Genomic DNA, 13,495 nt, shown 5'->3' with positions numbered 1-13,495 from the left:
TTGGACTGCTCTGCTGGAGCCTGCTCTGGAGCGCTCAGCTTTTCAAGGGGGTTCTAAAGAACGTCACCGTGGATTCCGGAGCCCTCAGGGCTTCTGAACCCCAAGTGAACTGCGCTGTGTGTGCGTGTGCCCGCATTCGCCGTCACCACGGAGACCAGGAACCATCAAGCAGTGAGTGGAATGGTGCCTGGATTCCAGATTCTAAACTTCAAAGGCTGCCTGACAGCCCTCACGAAAATTTCACAATACAGGTAAGAATTGAGGGTTGTGTGTGTGTTGATGTGAAATACAGGCTTAAAATATAACTGACCATGAAATTGCTTTAGGTTTTAAGTGCTTTGTTGGCACTGGTAGACGTTTTCGTGCCACCCTAAAAAAAAAATCATCATCATCTTTTTCTTCTTCTTCAGTGTCACATGCACATCCAATCAGTTCTTTAGTCTCCCCTCTGAAAGGCATGACCAAACAAACTGTCCGTCTCACGGTTTTATTAAACCCGGATGTGCGCTCCACTGGCGCTTTTTAAAACAAGACCCAGTAGTTTTACACAGCTGACAGAATTCGACATGGGTCAAGAACAAAATTCTCCATCATTTAAATCGTTCGGCGCGTTTGTGAATGCCAGATGGCTGTCATGAGGTGCTCTCGATACAGAACCAAAAAAAATAAAATAAACATGCTATCATGCAGATAGGCCGTTAGTGAACTCGGTGCCAAGATTGCGCAAGGAACACTGTGTTTACTGAGAATGAGGTGAACTTGCCTCAGTCTCTTACAGGAGTTCAGCACAGTCATTTTTTTTTTGCACTTTTGCAGTTTTCCAATGCTTTTCATCTGCTTATACTATGATTGAGTTATTTAATAACGATTACAGTACTACCAAAAGACTTTGCCAAAAAGATTCTGTCCAGGACAGACAAGAAGCACTCAGTAAAATGAACAGAGCCAACACCATGCATTGCCTTATCAGCTAAAAGAAAAACTTAGGTGGGTTAGGGGTCTAGGTGGCGCTAGCGGGTTCATGTAAATACACTAGACCAGCCTTTCCTCTGGGGGGGCTGGGTTCCAATCTTGGGGGCTAGGTGGCGCTAGCGGGTTCATGTTAATGCACTAGATCAGCCTTCCACCTTCCTGGGTAATCACAATAGTACATATTTCTATTAAACTCTAACACCTCCTACTCCTAACGCTACTGGTTGGGTTAGTTGAGGTTATGTCTCCGCTTCACTCGCTCCCATTGTGTTTTCATGTTTCAATATCCTGTTCCCAGTTTGGGGGAGTCTGTATCCTGGCTGGTGAGCGAATCCTTGTCAATAACCCCCACCCCTCACCCTGGCACTGATGGTGGGAAGCAGCTCCTGAGCTCAGGAGAGGACTGCATATAAACCCTGCGTCTGGGCTGTGCCAGGCACAACCAAACCAGGAGACAAGCCTCATAGCCTCCCATCACCACCATGAGAACCCTAGCACTCTGTCTGATCCTTCTGATGGGCTCCAGCCAAGGTGAGTGTGGAAAGCATAGAGAGGATGTTCATTTTTTTGTTGTTGTTTTTCAAAAAGAAAAAAAAAAAGATCCACATGCTTTAATAATACCGAAAAAAAGATGCATTATGCAGTTAAAAAGTTATCTGGGAAAGCCGAAGCAATAGAAGAGAAACACATTAGACTTTTCTGATCCACTGTGATTGTGCCAGACAGTAAAAACATAGTATTAAAAAATACGTAACACATGTATTCATAGTAAGTTAATAATGTACCAGAGTCGGGGCACCAGAATTGTGTATAATTAATACAGCCTTCATACTCAGGGCTACGTCACACTGTTTTTGCTTCAGAGATGGTCACCCACAATGTGGAATGTCTTTCTATCTAACTCTGAAATGACCAGGTCTACGATCCACTTGATAGCTCAGACGAGGAAAGCGACAGACAAGCTGTATCAACAGAACGTGAGATGGTTGTGTTTCAAAAAACCACAATGTCATTTTGTGAAAAATGCGTTTTTTCCTCTCCCAGCTCACCTGGCAAAGGAGACGAGCTCCGTGCTGACTTGTCAAAACTAATAGATCATCGTCTGGCTCCTTCAAGTGAGTTAGGGGAGCTCTGGTGTGTTGTGATGGAAAGTGGGATGGTTCTTGCCATTAAACAGCACGTGTCACAAAGATCCGTGAAGTGTGATCGCCAGGGGCTTTGTGACTGCCGGAACTCTCCCATGACAGGAACGCTACCTGTCTCAGATTGTCATGCTTACTTATTGACTATCTAGGGTGTCAATGAAGAGTTGCAGAACGCTACCCTGTCTCAGATTGTCAATGGGGAATAGGGTGTCAACAATGAAAAGAGAATACTGAAATACACTGATCGTTCTCCCCGCAGACCCCGAAGAGAGGGTGGCGGGGGTGGGGGGGGGGGGTCGCGCAACAGGACTGCCAGTTTGTGGACGGCTCTCTGAAGCAGGTGGACGCTGGGCTGGGGCTGATTTTCGGGGTGAACGAAGCAGGCGCGGTCTTCACGAGATTCGGGAACAACTGGGTGCCGTTGGAGGGGAACCTGAGGCATGTGACCGTAGGTCTGGCTGGACTGTGGGGGGTCAACGAGGATTTCCACATCTTCAAGATGGTCGCCGGGAAATGGGAGAGAGTGGAGGGTAATGCAATCAGAAGAAGACAGCCCAGGCCTGATAGCATTTGTTATTCAGTGGAAACTCCACTGTGAGAAGCTGACTGTAATAAAAATTCAAAAAAAAGAAGCATGCAGAGAGATTCAGTTAACAATCCTTGTTATGAATAATGAATAAATTTAATTAGCCTAATTAGCCTGATTCCTCCCCTCCCATCTCAGGTCTCCTGAAACAGATTGACGCTGGGGGTGACCAGCTGATCGGAGGTACAAACAATGAGAGCGCAGGATTCTGTCTGAACCAGCAGGGGGCGGCGCTGGTGTTTGGGGAAGTGGCTCATGTCCCCTGGGTCTCTATCGATGATGATCTGGTGTACTACTCCTGTGGCCCCCAATCCTGCTGGGGAGTTACCTCCAAGAACGCAGTGCTGATCCGCAAGGGGGTGACCCCAAACGCGTGCCAGGGCTTGGGCTGGCTGCCAGTCCCGGACTCCTCCATGACCATGGTAGAGGTGGGATCAGATGGGATCGTGTTCGGCATCAACGGCACCGGGGAGGTCTTTCGCAGGTCAGGCATTCTAGGGTACCCCACCACCCTCGCTCCCTCCATAACTGTGACCCCCTTTTAAAGAGACTTATCAGTCTGTCTGGTGCAACTGTAATGAAACAGTAAATTCAAGGTGAATCAGTATGGAATAACAGAAACATAAGCCACACTAGACATACCTACTCTTGTGTTTATATTATATATATATATATATATATATATATATATATATATATATATATATGTTAATCTTGTTGCATTGTGAGCGTACACTGCTTTTACCAAAGACAGCCATTTGTTCTCGTCTTTTTTACAAACAACCTCAAAATAGTCGTGTCTTCAATCCAAGCAGACCCAAGCGAGACCGCGGTTCGAATGCTGTTCTCATGCATTTGTCCTGACAGGGACGGGATCACCAACAACAACCCAGTGGGCTCCCATTGGATTCACCAGTATGTCTGTGGCAACATGAGGCACGTCACCTACGACCTGGGAGTGCTGTGGCTCATCACAATGGATCAGAAGATTGTGAGCTGCACCATCTAGAGCTCCCCCTAGAGGCTCTCCGTCGCCACTGCAGGCAGCCAGTCAGAACTTCCCGGCACCAGAACTGGCACCTGCATTCCAATGATTGATTCAGTTGATTGATTGTATCCATGTTTACGTATCAACACAGAGATAAATGCATTGCTACTATAATACACAGCATTAACTAAAAGCTTTTTCTTTTTTGCTCAGCTACACCCTCTGACTTCTTGAGAGTACAGTATATGATAATTTAGTGGCAGTGTTAAAAATACTGACAGAAACACACACTGTGGTGTGATGTAATGTATTGCAACAGGTCTCCTGCTAGCGGCTGGTGAGTTAATCACGTTAAGGCAGGCGCTTGCTTCTTCACTACAGGGCTTGCTTTGTAGTTGAATGGTGAAAGGTTTGTGTTCATAGTTTCTGACACTTTCCAGTCAATCGAGCTGGCTGAAATGCCAAACTATTGCAATACATGGCGATAAAACTATTGCAATACATGTACTATAATACCATCCTAACGATTATTATTATTATTATTATTGTAACACCAAGCTATTCTTAATGTTACTGTATATATATATATATATATATATATATATATATATATATATATATATATATATATATATGTATATATAGTTGCTCCCTCTAAACTTCTATCTGCCTTTCTGCTCCTGTTTAATAAAAATTATTATTCACACTTGCTGTTCTTTGCCACAGTCTGTAGATTCATGAGAATAAGGGACCACCCTTTGAGGAGAATGGGGTGTTGGTTTGGCCAGAGCTAAGTCAATATTGCACATATTCTTACATTATTTCATGTATTTTATAGTTCAGGTGGGAATGACACATTCACCATGTTTCTCAGTGAGACAAAGGAAGCTTTCATGATACCATGCAGGCAAACAAGGGTGTGGGAGAGTAGGGGAAAGAAAGTCTAACTGGAGGAAACACCTACTCAGAGTGCCCTGGACTGGAGGGAGCCCCCTTTCTCTTAGGGGGGGTGAAGGAGGGAGGGAGCAGTTCAGTCTCCATGCCTCAAGCCTGCCCTAGACTAGTATTTAAACAGGCCTCAGTAGGACTGGAGCATTCGGATGAACCCACTGGCGCCAAGGAAACCCATTAGAGACCACACCGGGATTTAATGCTTTATTTCTATAAGGTGGAAGAGTTAAACAGGAAGCTTAAAAGAAGCTCAACAGGATGCAGTTCTGTACAGAGAACAGTACAATCCGTACCAGACTTAAAAAACAAGACTGTGAATCAAAACAGTTATAATCAAAGCAGTGAGGGATGAGTGAAGATGTAGTTGTGAAGATGTAGTTGTGATTTCCCCCCTCTTTAAGCTCTTGTGTGGTGAGAAACTATTTATTATTGTTTATTTATCTGGCAGACGCCTTTATCCAAGGTGGCTTGCAGGTGTTACAGGGCAGTACAGGGTTACAGTGCAAGCGCAATATATAATGTAAACTATACAGTAAGTGAGTGTGAGTTCTGGAAGGACGGCTTCTGTTTGTTTGTTGCTGTCGAGGAGTTTTAGCTGCAGGTCAGGATCTTGTCTTCTTGGCTGAACACCCAGAGCACACCCGGGTCATGCGACACTTGCTTGCTTTTTCCGCACATGCTCAGATAGGTCCAGCCTGTGCCGGCAGGATTACCAACTTGAAAAAAAAAATAAAAATCTAGCGATCGTTTACGCTTCTTTTGCCAAAATAGAATTCCTGGGCGGTGCTCTTTTCAAAATGTCCACTCTAGTGCACTGTCCTCTAAATCACTGCAAAAAGAGCAAATTAAAAAAAAAAGTTCTCTGGCTTGTCTGTTGCGCACCACATCATGGATCGTTACCTGCTGACAATGTGAGCACGGTCAGTGCACTAGAGCCGACATTTTCTTTTTGAAAAGAGCTTTGACACAGACTTTAAAGTTGAAAAAAGTTGTCAGGATGTTAACAGTGAAAAGTGACAGCTGTAGCAACAAGTGGGGATGTGTAACGCTGTATTTTCCCGAACCCCGATAATTATTCTTTAAGAATGTTTAACAGCAAATGACGTGCTGTTGCCAAAAAAGCTGCAACATGACAAGACACGAGGCAGTCAAGCAAGCGAGACTGTGGCACGTCACTGAGCCCTGAATGCACAAAGCTGGTTTTATTTAAGGAGCCGGAGCACTCACCTGTGGTAGACGCTCCTGGCAGAGTTAACCCCGTATACACTGCCTTCGGTGGACACCTCGGTCGTGGACAGCGCTCCAGAGACATGCTGCCACGCCTTGCTGTCCAGACAGGCGTTCGGGGACACCCCCTTCATCACGTAGATCTGGTTTTATTCTTTTTTTCTGAGATTCAACTGACTGTTAATTGAAAAAACTACTGTCGCCATTGAAGAGGGACTGGAATGGGGGGAGAGGTGGGTGTGTTTGTCTTGACCTATCTGAGCACGTGTGGGACCTGGGTGTGCTCTGGGTGTTCAGCCAAGAAGACAAGATCCTGACCTGCAGCTAAAACTCCTCGACAGCAACAAACAAACAGAAGCCGTCCTTCCAGAACTCACACTCACTTACTGTATAGTTTACATTATATATTGCGCTTGCACTGTAACCCTGTACTGCCCTGTAACACCTGCAAGCCACCTTGGATAAAGGCATCTGCCAGATAAATAAACAATAATAGTTTCTCACCACACAAGAGCGTAAAGAGGGGAAAAAAACACGTCTTGCCACTCGCAATCACAACTACATCTTCACTCATCTCTCACTGCTTTGATTATAACTGTTTTGTTTCACAGTCTTGTTTTTTATGCCTGAACTGCTCCCTCCCTCCTTCACCCCCTAAGAGAAAGGGTGCTCCCTCCAGTCCAGGGCAGGCTTGAGGCACGGAGACTGAACTGCTCCCTCCTTCCTCCCTCACCCCCACTAAGAGAAAGGGTGCTCCCTCCAGTCCAGGGCAGGCTTGAGGCACGGAGACTGAACTGCTCCCTCCTTCCATCCCTCACCCCCACTAAGAGAAAGAGTGCTCCCTCCAGTCCAGGGCAGGCTTGAGGCACGGAGACTGAACTGCTCCCTCCTTCCATCCCTCACCCCCACTAAGAGAAAGGGTGCTCCCTCCAGTCCAGGGCACTAAGTAGGTGCTTCCTCCAGTCAGACTTTGACCCCACACCCTTATTTGCTCACATGGTATCATGAAAGTTTCCTTTGTCGCACACACAAGCCTGGTGAATGTGTCACCCCCACCTGAACTATAGACACGAGAGGGGGGAAGTCATCAAACAGCAGTACTTAACTCCTGTACAAACCAACCCATTCTTATCAAAGGGTGCTCCCTTACTCTCAGCAGTGACTCTAACCACAGGATCTCCTGAATCTACAGACCCTGCCAAAGAACGGCAAACAGCGAATTGCAGACCAAAGGTTTGAAATATCTCAGGGTTAGAAACTCACAGTAGCCCTGCTGCTGCTGCTGCTGCACCCAGTCCTGGGGTTCAGAGCTCCCCTCAATGAAGTCTATTATTATTAATATTGAAATGATCAGGAGCCAGGAGTTTGAGCAGGGTTAGAAACTCACACTAGCCCTGCTGCTGCTGCACCCAGTCCTGGGGTAACTCACAGGAGCTAACTCACAGACTCACAGGTGCAGCCTAGTCACGCTGCTTTACTTGAGTTCAAGTTCTGAATATACCGGAACAGTTGGTAAAGAAACAGGCTTGACAGGCTGAGCAGTGCGTTCAGATGTTTATACAGCAGCAAGATTGCATATTGTACCGCCCCCCCCATCACCCCAAAATCTCAGACAGGTCATCTACAAAATAGCAACACCCAAAACGAAACAGTTAAGACAACACTCGGAACTCATGACAACAAATAAGGCTGTAAAATGATACAAGCCAAGTAAAACCAGATCATTTATATAAGAGCCCTGCGGTCACAGCTGTGTTGGGACTGGAGAGACTGAGCTGTGTGTTTAGTGTTTAGTTTTTTTTTCCCCTCTCTCAAGAAGCTGCTTCGCGATGCTCCCCTGCTGTGGTCAGCGGGCTTGTTGTTGTTTCTAAACTGGAGGGAACAGAGGACAGAGCCGGGAGAGGGGTTAAGCAGAACAAGGGGGTCCCTTCAGCTTTGAGGTTTGTTCTGATTTGTTTTTAAATTTGGACTTCACAAAGAGCTTGCTTTGCAGGGGGTGCTCCAGCGTTGCCAGTGAGCTTAGAGGAGGAGAGTGCAATACCAAGCCAGGCCTAGGAGGGAACGGAGGGGTTGGGGTGGGTGCAGGGTCGGAGATCAGGCGGAACAGTTTCGATGGGTGTTACATGTTTGGATTGGTTGGCTCGGTGCTTGGTTATATTTTCTGCTGCTCCAGCATGGCGAGCAGCCGGGTGTGGATGGGCTGGCACACAGTGGCATAGCCGGCCCGGGTGAGGTGCAGGTAGTCGTACATGTCGTGGTGGGAGATGGTCCCGTCGGAGAGGACAAAGCCGGGGTCCACGTCCAGGAAGGAGGCCCCGGGCAGGGAGGGCAGGGCCTCCTGGATCAGCTGGTTCACGCGAGCATTCTTCACCCGCAGAGCGTTGGGGCTCCTTCCACGGGGGAGGAGACCCTGAGGGAACAGAGCAGGTCAGGGTCTCTGTGCAGGCAGACAGAGAGCGACAGAGACGAGGACAGGCAGCTCTAGACAGAGAGACCGGGCAAGTCCTGGGGGTGTACAGCAGAGAGAGAAGAGAGAGAGAGAGAGAGAGAGAGAGAGAGAGAGAGAGAGAGAGAGAGAGAGAGAGAGAGAGAGAGAGAGAGAGACAGGCAGAGAGAGAGACAGGCAGAGACAGAGTCCTCCTACAGGCAGACTCCTCGCCTTCACCTCTATTCCTAGAGAGAGAGAGCATACATGCGTCACTCTCCTTCCTAACTCTCAACTAGTCTCCCCTACAACGACCTCTAGGCATGAGATCCTCCTCACGCGATTAACCCCCCCGAGCGAGTAAACAGACAGACAGACAGACTGGCAGTGACCTTGCATGTGTCACTCACCAGTATGAGGACTTTAGCTGTGGGCTGCTTGCTGTGGATCAGTCTGACGATGGCTCCAATTCCTTCCGCGACCTGCTCAGCACTGTCTCCGTGGTTATTGGTCCCCACCCAGAGCACTATAATCTGCGGCACAGGACACAGTGTTCAGACCAACAGCAGCATGCTCGCGTATTCACTGAGACAGTACAGGCATCTCCACTGGACTCTATCCACCGCCATGCACCAACACTGCAGACAGCTGGTCTTTCATGCAGGGCTAGGAATAAGACTCCTACTGCACTGCAGTTTCACCCATTCAACCCCACAAGCTAAATCAGCCTCAATTTTAGGACTGAGACATCACTGAAAAATATAATTAAAATATATGAACATCATTTAGATTTTTTTATTTAACAAAGCGTAATAAAAAGAAAACTACAAAAATGATATCGCAAAAACAAAACAAAACAAAGAGTCTACCGGAAGTCATAATAATAGTAGAGGACCATTTCATGTTAGCGCCATCTTTTCAAACGTCATATTTTTCCATTTTTGTCGTTTTTTCCGTTAAGTATATGGCAAAACTCCAAAGCGGCGATGTGTAATTCAGTATGTGAATGTATCGTTATTCCAGCAGCTTTCACCAGACCCCAGCCTTGGCTCAAAGACAGCTCCCTCCCATTTCGTGATGCTCCGTCTCTCCTCTCACTCTCTTGCGTTCTCTCTCGCTCTCTGCTCTCTCCTCTGTCCGATCTGTCCACTGCTCCGTCCGGGATAGACAGGAGAGAGGCCAGCCAGAGAGGCAGACAGAGAGAGAGGCAGACAGAGAGGGGAGGTTATGTCCTGGTCTGTCTGTCTGACCGTCCTGGAACGTACCTCAGCCTGATTTGTCATACTTCCCTGAAATCGACACCCGAGTACGCAGACGAACACACACCTAGTCAGACCTGCTCCGAGGTTAAGGAACGCTGGGCACTGGACGAGTCGTGACGGAGGCCCCAATAACCAGGTGTGGTCTGCTCGTGTATTAGACGCCGTGTCCTGGTGTGGTCCAGTCTGTGTGTCGTCATACGAGCGCTATAAGTGGTGACTCTGTCATGTCCGTTAGAGGTGACTGATTATAGGTTGTGTGGCGGTAAACGTCGTTGTGACGTCTGTTCAGACCATTGAAGTACGTGCCCCTATCCTTTATTCCTATGAGGATGACGTGACGTCAAAGTGGGTAGTTTTGGGGTGTTCGAATTTTAGTCGGTAGTTAAAAGAGGCTGACTCTGTAGCTTAGTGACTTTCAAATTTAGATTAAAATTAATTTAAAAAATATGAACATAATTTAGATTTTTTTATTTAACAAAGCGTAATAAAAAGAAAACTACAAAAATGATATCGCAAAAACAAAACAAAACAAAGACCGGAAGTCATAATAATAGTAGAGGACCATTTCATGTTAGCGCCATCTTTTCAAACGTCATATTTTTCCATTTTTGTCGTTTTTTCCGTTAAGTATATGGCAAAACTCCAAAGCGGCGATGTGTAATTCAGTATGTGAATGTATCGTTATTCCAGCAGCTTTCATTGACTTCATGAAGCTAAACCAGTCAGTTCTATAGAGTGATGCTAAACTTTTGGCCACAGCTGTACACAGTCCACATGGTCACTGAGCCACAGACAGATGGGCTGACTTTGTATCCCACCCCCCCTCCCCTCCCCTCCCCTCACCTTTGGGTTTATATGGTCCAGCTCTCCGTTCTGCAGCCTCCACAGAACATGCTGTGTGCAGTCTCCCCCAATTCCGAAATTGAGGGCATGGAGAGGAGAAAAGAGCTCTCGCCAAACCTGCAGGGGGCAAAGCGTACGGTAATGCAGGCAAATAATCGCAACGCCAACCAATCAAGACATGCACAGCGACTTGTTAAATGCCTGGTCCGTGATTTCGATGGGTTACCCCGAGAACGTAAGCGACTGACCAGTACTAGTCCACAAGCCTAAAAGGAGAAGGGACCCTGTTCCGTTCCCACGATCCTACGTCTCGAAAGCTTGGGTCCAGGGGTCGGTGGGGGGGGGCGGGGGGGGGGAGGGGGACACCCCCCATCGTCTTTCCATCTCAACCGATCTCTCAGTTACTTAACTAACTAGACCTTTTAAGGAATTGTTCTCCGCCCCTAAAAAAAAAAAAAAGGTTGCAGATTTTAAGTGACTTTTCAAAATGTTATAGTCAACTTGAAACCTGCAAATGTTTCAAGAGCCGAGAACAATTAATTAAAAATAGGTCGAATCAAGCAAATCAGGAATTAAGGCCTTCGGGTGAGACGCAAAACAAACGAGGTCCTATTGGAAGTGACTCTGCAGCAGCAGCAGCAGTTGTTGATGATGCAGAGTTCACCCCCCTAGTCTATGTAAGTCGCTTTGGATAAAAGTCTCTGATAAATGACTAATTAATAATAATAATTGAGAGCTTGGTTAGAATGCAAACCAGGAGACACTGGGGTCCCAGTGATCGGGTTTGGGAAGCTGGTGCGAGTTTCTGACTGTGGGTTTGGGTCCGGTACCTCGAACTGGTGCAGCAACTGGACCAGCGAGTCTCCCACAAACAGGACCTCTGGCTCCTTGTCCTTGCTGTCCGACACGAAGCGGTGATGCTGTGGGGAGAGACAGCACCGAGAGAGAGAGAGAGAGAGAGAGAGAGGAGAGAGGGACTCTACCTCTCCCCCTTCGTCCTCTTCCGTCATCCTCTCGCTCCCTCACACTCTCCCTCTCTAACTGCTCCAGGGCCAAGGAGTCTATTATTACTGCTTGTGCTCCCTTGTGACAAACACAAACGTTTCGACTTCTTCAAGTCTTCAAAGAATGTTGGTCACTGAATTTCAGCTTCTTAATTCAGTGTTTAATATGGATCAAAAGCAAAACAAAGCCATGCATTCACAAGCCACCTTCAGAAACTCCTTTGAGATGAAAGGCGTTTCCACAGTTTTACAATCCCCTTTCCCTACCCCTGACCCCTCCCTGATCCCTGTGGATCCAGTGGATTACCAAGGAGAGCCAGCGTCCGTCTCCATGCACGTCCGGAGAGCTGGAGAGAGAGGAGAGGAGAGAGAGAGAGAGGAGAGAGAGAGAGAGAGAGAGGAGAGAGAGAGAGAGAGAGAGAGAGAGAGAGAGAGAGAGAGGAGAGAGAGAGCGAGAGCGAGAGAGAGACCTCACCCCTAACTCTCCTCTACTCCGCTGCTAAAGCTACCTCTACTCTCTCTAACCCGACTCCCTAACTCCTACTCCTAAATACTCCTCTCTCCCTCTCTCTACTCTATAACTCCTCTCTTGTCCTCTCTCCTTCTCATCTCTCTCAACCCTACCTCCTCTCAACTCTTACCCACTGTATTAGTGTATGTTTTTGCTTAGTCCTCTTGGTCGACTCTACGTCCCTCGTAGGTGACATAATCACATACAAAAACATAAGCCCGACATGCGCTCCTTGCAAAGCGGTATCGGCGCTATATGTCAGTGCCAGAGGTCCCGGGTTCGCGCCCACCCTCGGCCTGTGTGTGGATTGCCTCGCCCCTGTGTGAGGCGCCTACCTGCGGGAACTAGGGACGCTGCAATACCTAGAATCATATGCACAGCATATGGGTAAACAAACAAACATGCATGCATCAGGCTCGTTTTAAATAAATGACGTGACCACAAGTACGACTACTAAGTAAATAACCTGCAACCTCAGTATTTGTTCCGCATTACACTTCATATATTTACCTACATGACCTTACATCACAATCCTGGTTATTTTTTGCTTAGTCATCTGTGCCCATTAATCCCGTCATACACAACTAATACATTTGATAAGTACACGATTGTATTATTTGCTTAGGGCGTGTAAAGTGACATAATACCACACACACATTTACTTTTAGCACATAGTTTATTTTTTTTCTCTCTCTCTCTCTCTAAACGACTGCAGCACGCACCATGCCAGGCTATGCGAATTACAAATCTCTGTGAACTATTTGTTATATCCAGGGTTCCAGGACCTCATCCCAAAAGTTAAAAACAATTAAAATAAACACGAGTTTGCATTTGTTTTGATAATTATTCGTGTTTTTAATTTATTTCTCCAATTACCTCTTGAATGTAGCCGCAGCTGACTGTATTTTCAACAGAGATAGAGACACAGCGGCAGGACCCAGCGGTGCAAGCCATTCACTCGGAAAAGGGGGTGCAACGCACAGCGCAGACGTATTTAAACGACACTTTAATACACTTCAACAAACTATTGACGAATTGTTCGATGTACACATGATGTTATTAGGTTAGCTGAGAATAATGTGTCTCAAATGTAAAGAATGTACGGGAATCAAGTGCTGTAGGTTCTTTGTTTACCTCCCTCCCAAACGTAAATGGATTTTTCCCAGAAGGCGAGTCCTTTGCAATAGCAGGACATGCGCAGTAGTGGTGTTCATATTTTCCTACAGATTAAAATGTCAATTTGTGTTAAATAAAACGGTGTCGCGTTTTGATCATATTACTTAATATACGTGTTAAGCCATGTAGAAAATAACAATAATAATAATAACAATAATAATACACGGTAACGTTAAAACAGCATTGGAACGAACCATTCAATTATGAGGTGTTGTGGTAAAATAAATATTCGTTGTAATCACAAAATAATCTCATGCACGTCAACAGTGATACAGTAATACATGCATTAATGCCGTTTTATCATAGTTTGCACTGTTTCTCTGTATTACTGCTGGTATCATTGCGTTTTTTGCAACTATTTTAAAAAATTTTAAACAGAATATACCCATGATTTGTTTTTTTGCG

At 46.3% G+C, this 13,495-nt stretch overlaps 2 protein-coding genes across 2 annotated transcripts; one reads left to right on the top strand and one right to left on the bottom strand.

Moving 5' to 3' along the window:
- The first annotated feature begins 1,880 nt into the window (after positions 1 to 1,880).
- Positions 1,881 to 4,166, top strand: LOC121298576 (fish-egg lectin-like). Its single transcript, XM_041225704.1, has 4 exons — positions 1,881 to 1,949; positions 2,377 to 2,647; positions 2,842 to 3,187; positions 3,571 to 4,166. The coding sequence occupies exons 1-4, from the start codon at positions 1,881 to 1,883 to the stop codon at positions 3,710 to 3,712; spliced, it is 828 nt and encodes a 275-aa protein (XP_041081638.1). The 3' UTR covers positions 3,713 to 4,166.
- A 3,245-nt stretch (positions 4,167 to 7,411) lies between these two features.
- Positions 7,412 to 12,883, bottom strand: LOC121299329 (platelet-activating factor acetylhydrolase IB subunit alpha1-like). The gene is made up of 5 exons (XM_041227020.1): positions 12,791 to 12,883; positions 11,230 to 11,319; positions 10,400 to 10,516; positions 8,705 to 8,827; positions 7,412 to 8,279 (listed from the first exon to the last, which is right to left on the bottom strand). Exons 1-5 carry the CDS (start codon positions 12,866 to 12,868, stop codon positions 8,022 to 8,024), a joined length of 666 nt encoding a protein of 221 aa, XP_041082954.1. The 5' UTR covers positions 12,869 to 12,883; the 3' UTR covers positions 7,412 to 8,021.
- Between the last annotated feature and the right edge of the window lie 612 nt (positions 12,884 to 13,495).

The sequence above is a fragment of the Polyodon spathula genome, chromosome 24 (assembly GCF_017654505.1).
Source record: "Polyodon spathula isolate WHYD16114869_AA chromosome 24, ASM1765450v1, whole genome shotgun sequence".
NCBI classification, from domain to species: Eukaryota; Metazoa; Chordata; class Actinopteri; order Acipenseriformes; family Polyodontidae; genus Polyodon; species Polyodon spathula.
This window is presented reverse-complemented; position numbering and strand designations above follow the sequence as displayed.

Bases quoted from the DNA above. Each gene is read 5' to 3' on its own strand.
- LOC121298576 (XM_041225704.1), top strand. From the start codon at position 1,881: ATGACCAGGTCTACGATCCACTTGATAGCTCAGACGAGGAAAGCGACA. The intron at 2,648-2,841 runs GTAATGCAATCA...CTCCCATCTCAG, and splicing joins GAAATGGGAGAGAGTGGAGG to GTCTCCTGAAACAGATTGAC. The intron at 3,188-3,570 runs GTCAGGCATTCT...TTGTCCTGACAG, and splicing joins ACCGGGGAGGTCTTTCGCAG to GGACGGGATCACCAACAACA.
- LOC121299329 (XM_041227020.1), bottom strand. From the start codon at position 12,868: ATGGCTTGCACCGCTGGGTCCTGCCGCTGTGTCTCTATCTCTGTTGAA. The intron at 10,517-11,229 runs GTACCGGACCCA...TGCCCCCTGCAG, and splicing joins AGTTGCTGCACCAGTTCGAG to GTTTGGCGAGAGCTCTTTTC. The intron at 8,280-8,704 runs GTGAGTGACACA...CTGTTCCCTCAG, and splicing joins CAGCTAAAGTCCTCATACTG to GGTCTCCTCCCCCGTGGAAG.